The 19,524-nt window shown below is 36.5% G+C and overlaps 1 protein-coding gene across 1 annotated transcript; it reads left to right on the top strand.

The window, feature by feature from the left end:
• The first annotated feature begins 517 nt into the window (after window positions 1-517).
• On the top strand, window positions 518-17,010 carry malt3 (MALT paracaspase 3). Its single transcript, XM_077194448.1, has 15 exons — window positions 518-702; window positions 1,735-1,834; window positions 1,924-2,048; window positions 2,793-2,925; window positions 3,075-3,250; window positions 3,443-3,539; window positions 4,386-4,421; window positions 5,336-5,539; window positions 7,548-7,725; window positions 7,893-7,967; window positions 8,072-8,199; window positions 11,952-12,101; window positions 14,130-14,287; window positions 14,878-14,994; window positions 16,405-17,010. The coding sequence occupies exons 2-15, from the start codon at window positions 1,825-1,827 to the stop codon at window positions 16,738-16,740; spliced, it is 1,923 nt and encodes a 640-aa protein (XP_077050563.1). The 5' UTR covers window positions 518-702; window positions 1,735-1,824; the 3' UTR covers window positions 16,741-17,010.
• The last annotated feature ends 2,514 nt before the right edge of the window (window positions 17,011-19,524 follow it).

Genomic DNA, 19,524 nt, shown 5'->3' with positions numbered 1-19,524 from the left:
AAGAACAGCACAACTGCACAAAAAATACAATTACACTGTAATAAGCAAAAAAACAAAAACAAAAACAGATTAGATATCATGGTCTTTTTTTCTTTCTTTTTTTAAACTCAAAGTATAAATGTATTAAATTTATAAAAAAAAAAAAAAAAAAAACAGAAAACAGTGGCTATGTTTTAAGGCACATAACCTACATTTATGAATATAAAATTTCCCTGAAATAAAAATATTCAATAAAAACTTAATATACATCTTCAATTATTCTATACCAAAAGTTATGTAATTTCTAGTAAACTCAAATAGCCTACCAAATTAAGTTTAAACCAATCACATATGTCAGATCAATAATCTATCATCTTTGCAGCTTTTAAATCACTTTCAATATGTCGTCAACCTGCCATTAACTAGAGGAAGAATAAATAATAATAAACGGAGCAATTCCAATAGGGTCCTCTCACCATCGGTGCTCGGGCCCTAAATATATATTTTTACAAGATACTGTACCAGCTGCTCAATGTGCAGATGTTTGTGGGCGCAACTACACTGAGCACAGCGGTAGTGGGAGGGCCAGGCTGTCATTATTACGGGAAACCATTTATGTTTCACCCAAACTAAATGAGTATCATGTTGAATATCCACACGTCGATACAGCTGACGCTCTGTGCTGGTTTGCATGAGGAGGTTTAGGAATGAGCACTAGGACAGGTGAGTGTAACACCGAACGACGACACAAACTAGATGCTGTTACCGTCCGGGGTTGGTTGTCACTTTTAGGGAAGTTGTTTCAAATGGCAATGCTTCAGGAACTTTTAAGGTTTTGAGTCAAACGTTCACAGTTCACCCTTAAATAAGTCGTTTTGTGAATTATTTCCGCAAAAAAAACCTAAAATGTCCATATAGCCTATATCCTTTTTCTCCTATACTGTAAACAAGTAGGCTTAAACCACACTGACATACATGTTTCAGACACGAGCCATCCATGTAATGAAGACAGATTTTAACTGAAGGGTTGTGGTTTCAGAACAGGAGTATTTGTCAAAAATATAAATTGGAGCAAGTTGTTTAAAGTTTATACAATTTATTAATTGAAATATCTGTTGGCAAAAATGGGTGGATGTTGTTACAAAAAGTCAACATGTCTATTATAGAACTGTATAGTTTTTTTTTCTTCAAAAGAGCAAAAATGATTCAATATTATTTTATAGCTATGCTTCAAGGTATAGTATGGGACAACAGCACACAGAAATTGACTTTCAAAAGTAAATTTACTATTAAAAGGGTGACAACTTGCCCCAGTCTCATGTCAGAGAATTACTTAAATATTAGTATACATAAAAATCATAAGCTGATATAATTCCTAATGCATTAAGGTATTTTTATTGTATTGAAGCAGTTGTGTCTTTTTGAAGAATGACATTTTCAGAATGACAACTTTTAAGACCTAATCTGCATTTCTGCATTCTATTCACTGATAAAACAACAGATCATAAACCTAGTAATTTCAAATTTGCTGACGCACTCTCTCTATATTAAAATTTCTGCATGGATTGACTGTACAAACACTGTTGGAATCAAGATAGGTTTAGGTATTTAACATTTAGTCCTTGGACACTCTGTGTTAAGTTAACGTCTAAACACTGGATTGCTTAACCAGTCTCAATGGTTCATTGTTTGGATTTTGAATGCTACTTTTGTTGTAATGGCCACTATTCATACTTCTGTTTTCTTTTTACACAGGTGGTCATATTCTGAAATGACTGACTATCTTAAAAGAGCAACACTATTGCGGTCTCGGCCCTTCCACACTAAAGAGTAGCGCAGACAGTCATGCTAACTGGTGTGTATATTCGTATTTTTATGTGTAACTAACTATTATATAATGTTTGTCTACTGTCTAATATATACAATTATATATTTTTTGAGCAGAAGTTGTTATTCTGCAGCAGCCAGTGTCTTTGTGTGTACCACCAAACCATGAGGTGACCTTAAGTGTTCGAGCAATAGGCACTGGTTCATTGAAGTATCAGTGGTTTGATAAACAACAGTCAGAGGTTTGTAACCTTTATATCCAGTGTTGGGGTTATTGCATTACAAGTAATGTGAGCTACGTAATCAGATTACTTTTTTCAAGTAGCGAGTAAAGTAACGCATTACTTTTAAATTTAAAGCAATAAGGAGTAAGTGCTGAAGTGTTGTGTGTGAACATGATGGTCATTGTAGATCTAGACTAAATGTGAACATGCATTTATTCATCTCACTTGCACAAAAACAGATTCAGTATTCCTCAAAATGAATAAAAACGGTGAAACTGCAAACTCAGAATATTACTCAAACCTGAATTATTAATTATGTTAAATAATACAAATATACTTTATGTATTTAATCTCACTTTATTAACCAATGTGTGTGCTGCTGACATTTGATCATCCAATTCAGCCATATTAATTATCCAAAATGACTTTAGATATACAGCACATTTGTGTTTAATTGTTTTGATTTTGTTGCTGAAGTAAAAATGTGTGACAGGGCCTTACATTCCCCAAAAACAGAACTTTTTTTTTTTCGGAAAAAAAAGTCAAAGCAAGCCCAGCCCAAGTGGAAAGTTTCCACCCAGCCAAAAAAAACTTTTTATGGAAAGTAACATAACACAGTAATTTACTTTTTTTATGTAGTAAGAATTACTTTAAAAAACAACTTTCCCCAACACTTTTTTCCCCACTTGTAAATAATTTTATCAATATTGTGAAGAATATATACCTAAAGGTATCAAATAACATTATTCTTCATCTTTTCAGGTGGAAGGTGGGACAGAGCCTGAGCTCACCGTCACTCTCCAGAGATCTGACAAATATATTTGTAGAGTGAGCGACCTGTTCTGTAACTATCAGTTCACAGAATGGGTAAAAGTGCGAATCCTAGACGAACCAGGTACTTTCCAATATCTTGTCTTCATTAAGCTTTTTTATTAGCATCTGTATTAAATATCTGGCCTTAAGTCCATGAACCCCGTGTTATTATTCATCCACATATGCATTATTGACTAGTATCTGTTAGATAACGTGATGCATTGTGTTTAGGTGTTTCTAATTCATGGAGAGGGGAACCCCATATAGTCATTCACCCAATAAGCCAAACAGTAAAACCAAGGGAGACTATCACTCTCAAATGCACAGCTTTTGGAAAGCCTGCGCCTGCCTACCAGTGGTACAGAAACGGTTGCATGCTTGCTAAAAAGACTACAGAAACACTCACGGTGAGGCTACTGTAACATTCTTTGTTTCTAGCTGTTTTGTTATCATATTGATACATTTTTATGTGCAAGTTGGGTTCGGGTTACACGGGTCATTGCTTTTAAATTTGGTTAAGATTGACTCAGTGGCACATGTTGTGGAAGTTGTAAGCTGCCTAAAATAATCATGTTTTGCATTTGGTCTTCTTTGTTTAGATAGAAAATGCCAACGTAGACACTGCTGGTTCATACCTCTGCGCTGTGTCAAATATTTTGGAGGAGAGATGGTCTGAAGCAGCTGAGATTGAGATTGGTAAGAGCCGCCAATGGCTGTTTATGTCAAGCGTTTCAAGCCTATCATTGGCCTACAGTCCATAGCCTTCCATTTTGGTTCCAACAGTGTTTGTCCAAGACTTTAAGGGCCGTTCACAAAGAACATGTTTTTTGTTTTTTGTAATTATTTTTGTTTTTTTTTCAGCGTCACTGCCACATTTGTAAAATGTCCATGTTTATTTAAACATGAAAAAATAAAATAGTTTTTTGTATTTGCAAAAAGTTTTTTTATTTTACTTATTACAAAATGTATTTATGGTTCACTTGACATGATGTAATTATTTTTTAAATAATCAACTGCACTTAATTAATGCATTACAATTGACAATCCTGGAAAAAGGCAATTTACAACATTTGTATTTTTCACTTTTTGCCATCATGATTCGATGTGACTTGTTCATTTACACTGTCAGACCGAAAAGCAATTTAGAAAACCTAAATAAAGGAAACCATCCAGTCTTTATCTCTGAAAAATTCTTTGTGCTCATTGTAGTTCCACTATAGTTTAAAATTACTGGTACTTTCCACAATTGGTAGGAGTTAAAGACAATCAGGAACTGAACTGTATTTTGAGTCTAAATGGGTCCCTAGATATATAAGAGTCCAACTAAAGTTAGACTGAAACCAAATCAATAGGAGCTTCCCTTTTTCACGTCACATTACGGAACATAAATAATGTGAGCGTTCTGAGAGGTTTTTCCCCGTTGTGAAACTAGTGTAAAAAAAGCACAAGATATGGCATTAATGATAACATCCAGTAGAATGGTAACAATTTTTATTTTCTTTCAACTTTCACCAAAACTTTTTCCTCTGGTTTCCCCCACAGCGCCTCCAGATCTACTACCAACGGCCACTCTTATGGGTAGGTCACAGATGAAAGATTTTTTCAGCTCATGTCAGTAAAAATAGACTTGTGTAGATCTGTGTTGCACAATACTCCCACCTTTAATATTTCCCCCACAAAAAAATACACTGTCTTTCGTGTAAGATTCTCACGGTATATAAATATATATATATATATATATGTGTGTGCGTGTCTGTGGTTGTGTGTGTATATATATATATATATATATATATATATATATATATATATATATATATATCAAAACCTTTCATCAAAGTTATACATGATTTATTTATATATATATATATATATATATATATATATATATACGTGTGCGTGTGTGTGTTTGTAAATTACTTTAATACCCAATAACATACTTATTACCTGAAAACAACATAATTAATAAATTAAATAAAACTATATATATATATATATATATATATATATATATATATATATATGTATAAAGTATTATCTAAATAAGTTTTATAATGAAATATAAATATAATAAAAACATAATTAAAAAAAGTATATGTATAAAAATCTTTTTTAATTGTTTTTTATTTTTTATATTTTATTATAAAACTAATTTAGATAATACTATATATATATTATTACTTTAAGTATTATCTAAATAAGTTTTATAATACAATATAAATATAATATTAACTCGATTAAAACATATATATATATTTTTTTTATTATGTTTTTACTATATTTATATTGTATTATAAAACTTATTTAGATAATACTTAAAGTAATATATATATATATATATATATATATATATATATATTACTTTAAGTTTAGATAGTATTATCTAAATTAGTTTTATAATAAAATATAAAAATATAATAAAGAAATAAAAACAATTAAAAAAAGTATTATTAAAAAATATATATTTAAAAAAAATGTAATATTCTTTCTCTAAGCAACTGACAAAGTGGCATTACTGATTGGGAACCTGAACTACAACCACCATCCTGGTCTGATGGCCCCTACCATGGATGTCCATGAGCTGGCCAATCTTCTGCAACAGCTTGGCTTTAGAGTGGTCTCTCTGCTTGATCTCACCCTTCAGGAAATGCAGGCTGCCATTGACAAGTTCTTGCAGCTCTTGGACCCTGGAGTGTATGGTGAGTCACATGCTGTGGGTTTGCTCGAGGAGCCTCTAGGAAATGTCTGGTGTGCTTCATGACTCCTTTAACTGTAAAATAATTTTTCTCACAGGGTGTAGGTTTTATACTCAGGGCAATTTCTTGATTTGTGGTTAAAGTTTCAGGTTCCTGGCTGCAAAAATTGTTGCAGTGTGCAATACCACGCTTATTTTAATCTTCGGCATTTCTCACTTTGAACCTGCGGTTAGCAGTGTAACTCATACCTCTACCTGTTTTCTGTTGGAAATTGTTGAGATGGTGGTGGATAATACACAATCTATTTGAAATTCTTCAGAAAAAAAAACATTTTAGTGTTGCTTAACAAACATCTCAGTGACGAGTTAGAGGAAGTTCCATCTGAATGGAAAAAAAAGGCTTTGTTTTCCGGTGATACAATATCAGTGAATGTCATGGGTAAAAAAAAAAAAAAACCACAGCACTTTCAGCCAAAGGACTTTTTCCAGAATAACATCAGTATGTTGATTGGCTGATAATAAATGTGTGGGCCAGAGTGTGCCCTGCTGCTTTTGTCTGCAGAAATAGTTGTGGTATAATGTTTCTAGCCAACAGATTTATATAGGTTATTCAGCTAACTCGCATAGGAATTTCATTTTTAGACTCGTTTTGTAACCTGCTTCATAATGAAAATAGTAAAATGGAAAGTGTTTAGTTATTGGTCAACTCTGTATGTATTCATGCCTCTGTATTGCTGTGTACAGAATGTGGGTTAGATTTCACTGCTATTATTTCCCCCTAATTATAGCAATATTTAAATATGAAATGCTGATAACCGCTTTAATAGCAGTGGTTAGTCACTCACAGCATCAAAATATGAAATACTGCAAGTAAAATTGTGTAATCAAGATTCTGTCATCATTTACTCACCCTCGTGTCTTGGCAAACCTCAATGACTTTATTAATTTCTTCTGTAAAGGACAAAATGTAAATTTTTGCCCATTTGAAGCTGTCAAGCTTCAAAAAAGAACATAAACGCCTTGTAATAGGATCGTAAAACGGCTCATGTGATATAGGCCTATTCTAAATCTTCCAAAGTATGTTGTCATGAGCAAGCTGACGTTTATGTTGTTAGTCACTTATAATCTTTGACTCCAGTGCGAACGAATCAATGAGTTGTTGGTTTTGTGAACTGGAACAATCGTTTCATTGAAACCTTTCTTGAACCTGACTTCTTAGCTGTTTTCATTAACTTAAAAAGTTAATCAAAAGAGTTAATGAAAAAAGCTGAGAAGTCAGGTTCATGAAAGTATCTATTCAATGAAACGATTGTTTCATGAATGCATCAAGCGCTTCAGTAATAAATGCCTCGAATAAAGCAGTCTTGGATTAAGAAGACTTGGGGCCAGATTTACTAACAGCTTGCACCAGCGCAAACCTTCTTTATGCGTTAAAAAACTCCTGTCAGATTTACTGAATTAACGCTGAAAAGGTGTGGACACAATTTTTGTGGCTGACCTTCTTACATATGCATTTGTTTCCCTTTCAGATGCAAAATTTCTGAGAGGAGATATTCAAATGAATCATGCAAGGTGGTTTACTAAGGTTTGCACTCGTCAATTAACTGGTATTTGCACCATTATTTAACGCCCAAAACTCTATTTTGCACTGCTCTTGGTAGATTGTGTTGGTCATTTGGGAAATGATCCGGCTGCGTCTGTGTTCTTTCATTTGCGATTCGTCAAAAGATCACAGCCAGAACTTCCCACTCCATATTCACTGTGATTAAATCGAAAAGAGTGACTTGGACATTCTACAAAAAAAATTCTTTTGTGTTCCTTTGGAACAAAGAAAGTCATACAGGTTTGAAATGTCATGAGGGTGTGAAGATGATGACAGAATTTTCATTTTTAAGTAATATTTAAAATAAAAGGTTATGTTGTACATAAGAGTAAGGAACTCAATCAGAGAAGGAAAGAAACATATTGCGCAATATTGTAGGCCATTACAACGCCACTTTCTCTTTCCCCAGCTGTTTTTTACTATGCTGGCCATGGCTACGAGCACTCCGGCAGAAATTACCTGGTGGCCATTGACGCTCCGCGACCCTACCGCACTGAAAACTGTGTGTGCGTACAGAGAGTGATGCACAGTATGCAGGAGAGAAAAGCCCAGCTCAACATCATTCTCCTGGACACCTGCAGGAAATGGTAGGCCTGTAGAAAACCAAAAGGAACTTGTGCAGCTTATTGTTTGCCAGAAAGCAAATAAAAGTATCTTGAATTCCAGATTCTGGAATAGTTTCGGAAATGTTAAAAGATAATAATTTGGCACACTGCTACACTGTTCAACGTTTTTGCTATTTTATATCCTCCAGGTACAAACAAAAAGGTCCTCCCTCTGAAATTAAGCCTTTGGCTCCTCTGGGAAACACTGTGTACGGGTACGCTACGTAAGTACTGTCATAACTGTCAATTCTTCTAAGCCTTAATCAAAACATTGAAAACAACAATGATTGTGTTCTTCTTGTGTACTCATGCTGTTTTGCTCCTACAGGAGTGAAGATGCTGAGGCTTTCGAGGTCCAGGATGGTGGCAAAAGCAAAGGGATCTTCACCAAGTACCTGAACAAACATGTCTTACAGCCCGAGAGGGTGACCCGTGTCTTGGAGCAGGTCTCTGAGGGTGAGTGCTCCTACCAGCACTCTTCTGTTCCAAATCTTAAAGGCACATTACCCGATTTCTGAGAAACAAAGATGACAAGGAAGAACAAAAAATGACCATAAAGTATACAAAAGTATAATGTATACTAAGTGATAAAGTATACCATAAATCACATGGATAAAATGAAACCGAAATTGGGAAAAAATAAAATGGATTTCATATAGGGCATCATAGGGGAATCTTGACACGATAATGTAATTATTAAACTTCAAAATGCGATGATTTAGCTAAATGATTCATAGGGTTAGAAGTTCAGATCAAACACTTACCAGAGCATTTGATCTATAGAAAAACAGCGCTTCTGTTGCAGAGTAGCACCTCTGGCGACCTTTGTGAATTTACAGTTCTGTAGGCGGACAATTATGGACAGTGATTCCGGTAAGAGAATCAGGGCACAGGAGAAGTATACCTTCGTCAAACTTCTCTTTAATAGCACTTGTCAGGCAGTAAGTGAAATCCATTTACAATCTCAGGATGGTAGGGAAAGTTATGTGATGTTATCACGTTGTCTTGTGGTCTGTAGAATACAGGAATTCAGTATGAATACAATATACAGAAATTACCTCACAAAGTATCAAAAACTGACTAAACAGTCATCATAAATGAATACTCAACTGTCAGATAACAAATAAACATTATATGATAAGATAAACACCAATATACAGCATGATAGCAGCATATAATAACAGCACGTGTTAACTCAACGTGATCATAGGATTAGCGTCTCTTTGCATATCGCGATCGTCATTTGTTAAACATTTGACATTCACAATAACAGGTGTTGACTAAACAATATTCACATAATTACTAACATTTATTGCATGAACGCACAACATTGAACAATATAAGGTAGAGCAAGTCTGCTGGAAGTAGCAACTCTGATACCAGTCCGTCAGAAACCGCTGCTGTTTTCCGTTCCGGGACGGACTTTCTGACAGCTTCCTTGTAAGCACTATAATAACAACATATTGCATCATACTTCACCCATGTTGTGAGATGTAGTGAACAAGGTCACAGTGTCTTTCAGTACTTTTGATCATTAGCGGATTTATACTTGGAGCCCTTATGAAACCAACAACTGGTTGACAAATACTGTATGCCAGACATCGGTTTCCTTCCTTGATCCGTACCCTCTACGGCATGGTGTGAACGTGGATTTATGTTTTAAGGGTTGAGATAATCCCCTCTCTCCCTGCAGAGGGCTTATTTGGTTGTTTGATTGGGTAACAGCTCTTGGCTTTTTATATTGTAGCTGCCAAGGCATGTGACCTCATTCTCTGGGTGCTGTGCTCAGGTGGGGGAAATTTGAGAGCGCTTAACCTGGGACGGCTGCTGGTTTGCCCCACTTACCCCCCTGCTCCTGTCTCGTATGCTTGTTGCTCTGTCTGCACCCTTTCCCACGGCCGTTATCACTGTGTTTGTCATGCCCACAAGTACGAGACTACTTCCTTCCTCAATAACGTCATAAATCAATGCTTCGGCACTGGCTACTGTGAAGCATAACTTACGGCATTGCGCTGTAAAGCATTTTAGTGTGGATTTACAGTATATTCCTGGCTACTGGTTTCTGTACTGATATAGTTGGGGGTTTTCTTCAGTAGAAGTAGTACAAAATATGTACGATTTAGTACGTTTTAGTTTTAGTTTCATTTTTTAATTTTGTCTTCCAGCGATTATAAAAACACAATGCTGCATTTGGTTCCGTTCCTTTAAATCGGTGAGCTGTCACCCTTCCTATGTAACATACAAATCAGTCAAATCGTGTAACTTGTCGAATTATATAATCTCCTGCTGGACGTGCTCGATACTAAAAAAGAGTCAAAAGCGTATTGAGCTGCGAGTGTCTTTCTGTGCGCACACTCCAGGACGAAGCGAAATAAGGACAAGTATAGGCTACTTTGGGCTTCAGGTGTGCACTTAAACTGACAAATACACACAAAAGCATGTCAACATGTCTGTCTTGGGGAGTTTTCACTTAAACACAGTCAGTTATGTCTTAATGTAAGTGAACGTAGGTCTAAACAGTTGGGAAGTAATCGAATGCTTGTCAGTGTATTAGATCTGTGCATTTAGTCTTAAAGTGACAGCAGCCTAATAAACCTGCTGCTGTCTGCCATTTAATGTTAATCAAACAACGAAAGGAAACATGAGTCATTCACTGCTCTTCACTAAATTACTTTAGTAACTTTTATAAGAATCAATGTATTTTATTTTGATCAATGGCTATTTTTTTAGTAGGCAAAATTTTCTTTATTTTTTATTGTATTACTGAGTGCTTCAACTTAGTTGTTTGTTGACCGTGAAACTTCTCTGAAAGAACAGATTAAAGGGTTGGGGGTCATTTTGGGGTTTTTATGAGCGCACTGACAGGGTCTCCATCACAAAGTTTTGCTTATGGCCCTCAGAAGTTTAGAAACGGCACTGCTGTTGACTATTGAGTAACGTTGCAACTACATGTCAACTAACTCTCATTAGAGTATTTGTAGACTATTAGCTTAATATCTGCTAATACTTTATTTTGATGCTCCTTTAACAGGCATTTACTGACTAGAAGTAACTTTACAAATACATGTCAACTTATTCTACTAACCCGAACCCCTTTATTCTACCAACCCTAACTCTACCCCTAACAGTATACTAATACTCAACTTATACTCTAATAAGAGTCAGTTGACATGTAGGTAAAACATTACTTATAGTCGACAGAGTGTCTAAAGGGGACCATCAAAATAGTGCAACCCAACTGGTTAATAAATTTGGTAAGATCTTTTATTGTTTTTGAAAGAAGCCTCTAATGATCACAGAGGCTAAATTTATTTGATCAGAAATACAGCAAAACAGTAATATTGTGAAATATTCCTACAATTTAAAGTAATTGTTTTCTATTTTAATATATTATTATTATTAATGTTGAAAACAGTTCCTTAATATTTTTGGGGAAACTGTGATAGATTTTTTTCTCAGGATTTTCTGATGAATAGAAAGCTCAAAAGAACAGAATTTATATGAAAACAAAATATTTTGTAACATTATAAATGCTTTGCTGTAAACTTTGACCAGTGTAATGCATCCTTGCTGGCAAAAAACTCTTACTGACTCCAAACCTTTAAACTGTAGTATAAATGTTAAATAAATAAAAATAAAATATAAAAAAATGATTAGCAATATAAATATAAAAACATATAAAATATAGATATAAATAAATAAATATGATCTAATATTATTATACAGTACATTTTTACTCATTTATTAAAAATTTGTGGTGGAATTTTTTTTATCACTTTGTCACACAATGAAATGCAATATGTTTTTGTTTTACAGTGTTCTGTTCTGGTACTGTAGAAAATGACCAAGCTTTTACAGATTTCAAATTGTAGGCATTATTTTGTGACATTACAATCGTAAAATCGTGTCAATTTTTTAACAGTCCTTCTGCACTCAAAAACAGCATCTAGTCCATTCTTCTTATTTGAGAGCAGGACATGCTGATGATTGAATGGGCTTGAATTGCTACATTACTTTTAGCAAGTTTCTAAAAATTTTTAACTTCCCATTTAACTGAACAACTTGCCGAGTCATGTTTGCGTCATGTTTCAGTGTCTGACGGCCACTGATCACATGGCACAAGGGACAGCAACTGTGTAGATCATATATTTATTACTTATTGGAAAAAGTACCCTGTGGTTTATAATGAAAGCTTTGTTCTCTTCCAGATCTGGGAAAGGACCCACTGGTACGTGGAAGGCAGGTAGTAGAGATCAGACACACTCTGACAGAGCCACGGGCCTTGACCGATCCTGTGCAAGCGTCCGGACACACCATGGAGCTCCGGCGACGGGATGCTTGTTGGAAACAGGCTAATGGTATTTCGATTTTTTTTAAATTATTTTTTTTTAAACAACTTCATATTGTCATCAGAGGTCCTTTTCTTACATGTATTTGTGTAAACAAACATACAGAAATAACCTTATGTCCTACATCTTTATTTTCTACCTGAATTCCACTTATACTAATAAAGTATTTCTTTCTTTCTTTTTTTCTTTCTTTAAAAAAATCTTACCGAAAACTTTTGAGTGGTAATGTATCATGATTTCCACACAAATAGTAAGGAGCACAATCTGTTTCATACAGAAATGATAATGATTTCTGCTGGACCATTTGGCACTGAAGCCTGGATTAATGGCTGCTTTACCATCACAGGAATAAATTATATTTGAAAATATATTTAAAAAGGAAACGTTTTAAAATGTAATCATATTTTACTATTTTTACCGTATTTTGATCAAATGAATGCAGCCTTGTGCATGAACAAAAGAGACAAAAAAAGAGAAAAAATATAAAAAACATAATTATTCCAAACTTTTTGCTGGTAGTGTATAATGTGAGTAAAGGTCTCATGTACCAAAAAATATATTTTAGATTTATGGTACCTAATCATTTTCCACGATCTCTTTTGACTAAGAAATCAGTGGACTGGTTTTACTGCTGTACCTTTAAGAACTTAATTTAAAAGAATGTTCTTAACATGTGAAATAAATATTTCTTTTCGTTTTGATTATTTGAAAGCTACAGTACATTATACTTACATAACACATTGATCTCTTTTATTTAAAAAGATCAAGGAAATTTCTATTTTTGATTCCTGATGTGAACCCTTTGAATGCTATATTCAACGTCAGTGATGATAAAGCAGATTTTGAATGCAATGGAAAAGAAGTCTGTGTCTGTGTCGGTGCCTACACTCAAAAGTGCTCCATCACCCGTAACATCACAGTTCGTGACTTCCTCTTTGGTAGCTTTTGTGGGTTAGATAGTGATGTATGACTCATGGTTAGAGCTCCGGTGAGGGATCATTCATAACCATGTGTCTGCATTAAAAGGAAATGGATTTCCTCCTAAAAAGTGACAAATTACCACCAGTGAGCTGACTTAAACTGATTCCATTTTTCACTTTAGACTGTGACAGTTTTTATCTGTCAAGTTAAAACTTAAACAGCTGTCTTTTAAATATGAAACATGCATTCTGACAACTTTACACATGCTTGCATGTACCAGCATATACAGTATTACTATATTGACCACAGGAGAGTTATATGTTTAAATGTTTGTATTTCTTTATGTACGCTACTGTTTGAAAGTTTGGGGTCGATACTATTTTCAAATATTTTGAAAAGTCTCTTATGCTCAATAAGGGTGCATTTATTTCATCAAAAATACAGTAAAACAGTATTTTTAAAAAAAATTATTGTTGAATTTAATTTGAAACTGTTTTTTATTTTTATATATGTTAAAATTAATTTATTCCTGTGATGGCAAATTACTCAAGTCTTCAGTGTCACATGATCCTTCAGAAATCATTCTAATAAGATGATTTGCTGAAGAAACATTTCTTATTATCAATGTTGAAAACATTTGTGCTGCTTAATATTTTTTGTGGAAACATAAATGTTTTGTACATCTTGCTATTTACACTGATACAAGTCTCTTTGATGAATAGAACATTTCAAAGAACAACATTTATTTGAAATTTGATATCATGTATTTAATGTCACATTTGATCAATTTAATGCATCCTTGCTAAATAAAACTATGGATTTCTTTAAAGAAAAAGAAAAATCTTACTAACCTCAAACTTTTGAATAGCAGTGTACAAGGCCTTTTATTATAAATAGTCATAATATAGCAGCGCATATTATGTATAATATAGCACAACATCTTATTTTTTATTTTTTTTACACATATAATAGTTATACTGTACTTAATAATATACTTATCTACTTTATGGTCTTTATCATGTGTGTTTCCTATTTTTTGTCTCGTGAAGTAAATGAATATAGTTTACATTGCTGTGTATTTATATATATATATATATATGGGGATGTTTCCTGCAGTTCTTCCTGGCCGCAGATTTCTGGACTTTAAACACTGTGGTGTTCAGGTGGAGCTCAGTTTCTCTGCCCTTTTTTCCAACGTCCTGGTTGTGTTCGGTGTAGTGAGGAACACAAAGGCCGTGGCCCAGGACTGCACTCTGATTCTTGAGAGTCAACCAGTAAGTCACAGCTTTTCATGTCCTCTTTTGCTGACACACACACATACACATGCATAGAGAAGGAGGATATGAGAGTCGGGATGGGAGAGACCAGAAGAGGAAAGAGAGCGGATTTCGTTGTGTTTTGTATTTGAATTGGCCTCTTAAACTCCTCCAAACTTATGACTGTAATATGGAGGTTCATGCATGCAATGGCACTGAACACTATTACATTATTTATTAATATAAATAAATATATATATATATATATAATATATACACTTGATGTATATATATATATATATATATATATATATATATATATACATGCATACATACATACATACATACATACATACAGGAAAATAGATATGGTTTTTGTTGCAGTTTTATTAGCACAAAATATTTTTTCAACAGAGGAGTTCAACAGAAAGAAAGAACAATAGGATGATTTTAAAACAAAACTGTGAGTCTACTGACCTCTAGGGGGGAAAAAGTCTAATACTTCCTTGGGTACATTAACAGCACGACGGTCACTTTACCTGGCTCTATAGTGCCTGTTTGTTTGATTACAGTTTAAATGGTGATATGTTTTTTTTTGTTTTTTTTAGCAAATACAAGACATTTTCTCAGCATCTGGCAGATCGGAAGAAATGGACTCTCTCCTGGTGAGCATTGGTGAAACTCCTGACTGCACCCTCAGATTATGTTGCCTTCAAAGACTCCAGGTACATTTAAGGAGGTTTTCTCTTTCAAATAGATCTGAAATGCATTTGAAAACATTGTTAAATGAAATTAAATACATGTTCAGTTTAAAAAGACGTGGTTGCCAACTGGTCAATCACAAACCCAAAATGGCTCACATGTTTATTCTGTCAAGTCAAGACACTTTTATTTATATAGCGCTTTATACGGTACAGATTATTTCAAAGCAGCTTCCCAGTGATAAACAGGAAAAAATTAATATAATGATGCAAACAGAATTCAATTCTGCTGTAAAGCAGCTCTAAAAAGACAATAATGTCATTGTTCAGGTTCAATTTAATTCCGTTCAATAACTGTGTAAAGTTCTTCCATTATGAAACGGGTTCAGTTCAGCTATAAAGCAGCTCTGTAAAACACAGTAATCTCATCGTCTAGCTTAGTTCAGTTCTCATCCAGTAGTGTCAGTGCAGTCTTTATTGCTGAATATTATATTCTGGAGAGCATGTAACATGCAAATGATAAAATGCAACCCAGCATTTAATTATGCATTGTTAGGAAAGCAACATAAAAAGGCTTATTAACTTTTAAAATAAAAATATCACAATGCATTTTGTGTGGTGGGACAGAGAGACCAAACATTTATATTATATTATATTATATTTTGTACCACTTAGGGTCAGATTTGTTAACATTAATGCATTAGTTAACATGAACTAACTATGAGCAGGAATATTTTTACAGCATTACTTGACCTTAATGTTAGTTAATAAAAATATAATTGTTCATTGTTAACGATACAACTTTTGATTTAAAAAATATTATTAGTAAGTGTAGAAATGTACATGAAATAAGATAATAAGATGCTGTAGAATTGTTTATTGTAAGTGTAGTTAACTAATGTTAACTACAAGTGATTAAGCAACTTTTTAAAGCAACTTTTCTCTTTTTTTTACTATTGTTTACATTGTAAATTAATTTTTGTTTCCATGTTTGTTTTTAAATTATTTTTCTTTTTTCCCTTTTCTTTTGAAGTTGACCGAAATAAAACATAACTAACTAAACTAACTAAACGTTAGTACTAAACGTAAACTAAATGTTAACAAATTAAACCTTATTGTAAAGTGTTAACATATATAATATTATATAAATACATTATATAATATGTTATAATACAATGTTATAATGCAATATAATATTTTATATATATATATATATATATATATATATGATATGATAATATATGATGTGGTATGATATATGTGATATGACATATAACATCATATCACATCATAATAATGTTTTATTGTAGGGAAATTATTGTTGCTATTGAAAAACCACTGATGTAGAAAAATGCGTTATAAATGGATGTCAAAAATATTGTTTAAAGTCATTTAAAAAATGCAATTTATTCAAAGTTCTCTGCAACTTTTTAGGGATCTCTGGTGATCAAGGTGAAATTGCACTACACCCAGACACAAACGAAAGAACGTCTCACTGAGAGCAAAGAGCTGGACATAGGCAGACCTCTCATCGCCTCCTGCAAGCTGAATCAGATGAAGCCAGTGGACAGGAGACAAGAAGCTTTTGTCCATTCTGTGGACCACATGTCCAACATAAGATGGCCTCATCATCAGAACCATCCTCGAGCGGTTCGGCCCTACACACGCAAGGCTGAGAACCGATTACAGAGCTCAGCCAAATCCATCTCCATGAGCAGCAATGAACCAGAGGAGAATGATGAAAATGACTCGAATATATTCACTATGTGACGTTCCTTCTTTTTACAAACACACAGTAAGGCTTTGTTTTGATCCAACAAAGGATTTTCTTACATTAATTGTTTACTTTTTGCTTACTAATTATGAATTGTGATAAAAGTGTGTGTGTGTGTGTGTGTGTTTGGGAGAGCGAGAAAGAGAGAGAGAGAGAGCAATAGAAGGAAGAAGTTCTCATGCTAATGTAGAAATATTTATATCTAATTGTTGTAAATCAAATCAAGTGTAATATTCTTATATAACCAATAAAATGCTACTTCTGGAGTTTGACTGTGTGTTCAAATTTCGTATTCAAATGCAGTCTAGGAATTGAGATTGGTATTAAAGTCATTAAATATTAATTCAGTTGTAGAATTTGCGTAAAAATGCAGTCTTATTTCTGTGATATTTTATGAAAAACATGGTGATGGGATAGAGGAAGTATTTAGGTCATAAATTCATTTTTATTTTCAGTTAAACCAAACTATTCATATTTAGTGATGTTATATTAAGTTGCATGAAACAAAAGAAACAGAATACATAAAATTTTAGATTGTTTATGTAACAAAAATGATCTACAGTATTTATTCAATACCACATACAAGAGACACTTGTACTTATAGTCACATAAAATAAATCATATTAAAATAAATCATTTTCAGTTGCTTTATGAAGTAGATGATTTCAGTGTTTTTGTTTGTTTTGATTGATCAAATGTGCGAAATTTCATAATTTTGAAATGTTGCATATGACAAATTGTAATTTTTAAAATAACAGAAATCCTACATATTGTCATGTTTCAATGTGTTTGAGTTCTGTTTTGTGATCTTGGTTTCCCCTGTCTTTGTGATTTTGGTTTAGTCCTATTATTAGTTCAGTTTTGAGATCTTGTTTTCCCCCTGTCTTTGTGATTTTGGTTTAGTCCTGTTAGTTTTCCCGCTCCTCGTTTGTGTTCAGTTTCTTCACCTGTGTTCTGTTAATTATCCCATTAGTCCCTGTTCATTTAAGACCTGTGTTTTCCCTCAGTGTTTGTTGGTCGTCGTCGATGTAAGGTTGTGTGTTTTTGAAGTCCTGGAGTTTCTTTTGTTTCTGTCTGTTCCTGTAAGTTCAGTTTGTAAATAAATCAACTATACTTCAGTTCCCGTGTCCTCGTCTTCTGCAGGATGAAGAGGAACTGAAACAGAGTTTCTGGGGTGGTCTGAGAGACCCGCTAGCCCAGATAATTCTGGTAAATGACCTAAAAATGTCCTTCTTGGAGTTTGTGGATCACACGCTGTGGGCGTGTGGATCCAACTACCTCGTAGAAGATCTCCCACTCAAGCCAGTTCCAAGCCCGCCAGCGCCTGAGCCCATCGCCTGCCCGCCAGCGCCTGAGCCCATCGCCTGCCCGCCAGCGCCTGAGCCCATCGCCTGCCCGCCCAAGTCTGCTGATCCAGAGACTGTTCCCGTTCCTCAGCCGGTGTTTGTTCTGGAGCACACCACACATGAGTCCACACGAGCAGACAGAGCGCGTATTGTGATGTCTGCGTCGATTCTGTCTGTGTGGGCTACACGCACATCAGCTCTGGCCCATGAGTCCAGTTCCGAGTCCCATGATGTGCTGGGCCGGTCCAGTTCCGAGTCCCATGATGTGCTGGGCCGGTCCAGTTCCGAGTCCCATGATGTGCTGGCCCCGTCCAGTTCTGAGTCCCATGATGTGCTGGTCCCGTCCAGTCCCGAGTCCCATGATGTGCTGGTCCCGTCCAGTCCTGCGCCAGAGCCCGTTGATCCTGCGCCAGAGGCCGTTGGTCCTGCGCCAGAGGCCGTTGGTCCTGCGCCAGAGGCCGTTGGTCCTGCGCCAGAGGCCGTTGGTCCTGCGCCAGAGGCCGTTGGTCCTGCGCCAGAGGCCGCTGGTCCTGCGCCAGAGCCCGCTGGTCCTGCGCCAGAGCCCGCTGGTCCTGCGCCAGAGCCCGCTGGTCCTGCGCCAGAGGCCGCTGGTCCTGCGCCAGAGGCCGCAGTTCCTGCGCCAGAGGCCGCTGGTCCTGCGCCAGAGCCCTCTGGTCCTGCGCCAGAGCCCGCTGGTCCTGCGCCAGAGCCCGCTGGTCCTGCGCCAGAGCCCGCTGGTCCTGCGCCAGAGCCCGCTGGTCCTGCGCCAGAGCCCGCTGGTCCTGCGCCAGAGCCCGCTGGTCCTGCGCCAGAGCCCGCTGGTCCTGCGCCAGAGCCCGCTGGTCCTGCGCCAGAGCCCGCTGGTCCTGCGCCAGAGGCCGTTGGTCCTGCGCCAGAGTTTCCTTTGCCGCTGGTCCTGCCCCAGAGCCCGCTGGTCCTGCGCCAGAGCCCGCTGGTCCTGCGCCAGAGCCCGCTGGTCCTGCGCCAGAGCCCGCTGGTCCTGCGCCAGAGCCCGCTGGTCCTGCGCCAGAGCCCGCTGGTCCTGCGCCAGAGCCCGCTGGTCCTGCGCCAGAGCCCGCTGGTCCTGCGCCAGAGCCCGCTGGTCCTGCGCCAGAGCCCGCTGGTCCTGCGCCAGAGCCCGCTGGTCCTGCGCCAGAGTTTCCTTTGCCGCTGGTCCTGCGCCAGAGCCCGCTGGTCCTGCGCCAGAGGCCGTTGGTCCTGCGCCAGAGCCCGCTGGTCCTGCGCCAGAGGCCGCTGGTCCTGCGCCAGAGGCCGCTGGTCCTGCGCCAGAGGCCGCTGGTCCTGCGCCAGAGGCCGCTGGTCCTGCGCCAGAGGCCGCTGGTCCTGCGCCAGAGGCCGCTGGTCCTGCGCCAGAGGCCGTTGGTCCTGCGCCAGAGGCCGCTGGTCCTGAGTTTCCTTTGCCGCTGGTCCTGC

Source organism: Siphateles boraxobius, unplaced genomic scaffold, assembly GCF_051911475.1.
Source record: "Siphateles boraxobius isolate OS27281-9 unplaced genomic scaffold, OSU_SipBor_1 32, whole genome shotgun sequence".
Taxonomy (NCBI): Eukaryota; Metazoa; Chordata; class Actinopteri; order Cypriniformes; family Leuciscidae; genus Siphateles; species Siphateles boraxobius.
The sequence above is the reverse complement of the archived record's forward strand: the minus strand, read 5'-3'. Positions and strand labels throughout refer to the sequence as shown.

Bases quoted from the DNA above. Each gene is read 5' to 3' on its own strand.
- malt3 (XM_077194448.1), top strand. The intron at 3,540-4,385 runs GTAAGAGCCGCC...TTTCCCCCACAG, and splicing joins AGCAGCTGAGATTGAGATTG to CGCCTCCAGATCTACTACCA. The intron at 5,540-7,547 runs GTGAGTCACATG...CTCTTTCCCCAG, and splicing joins CTTGGACCCTGGAGTGTATG to CTGTTTTTTACTATGCTGGC.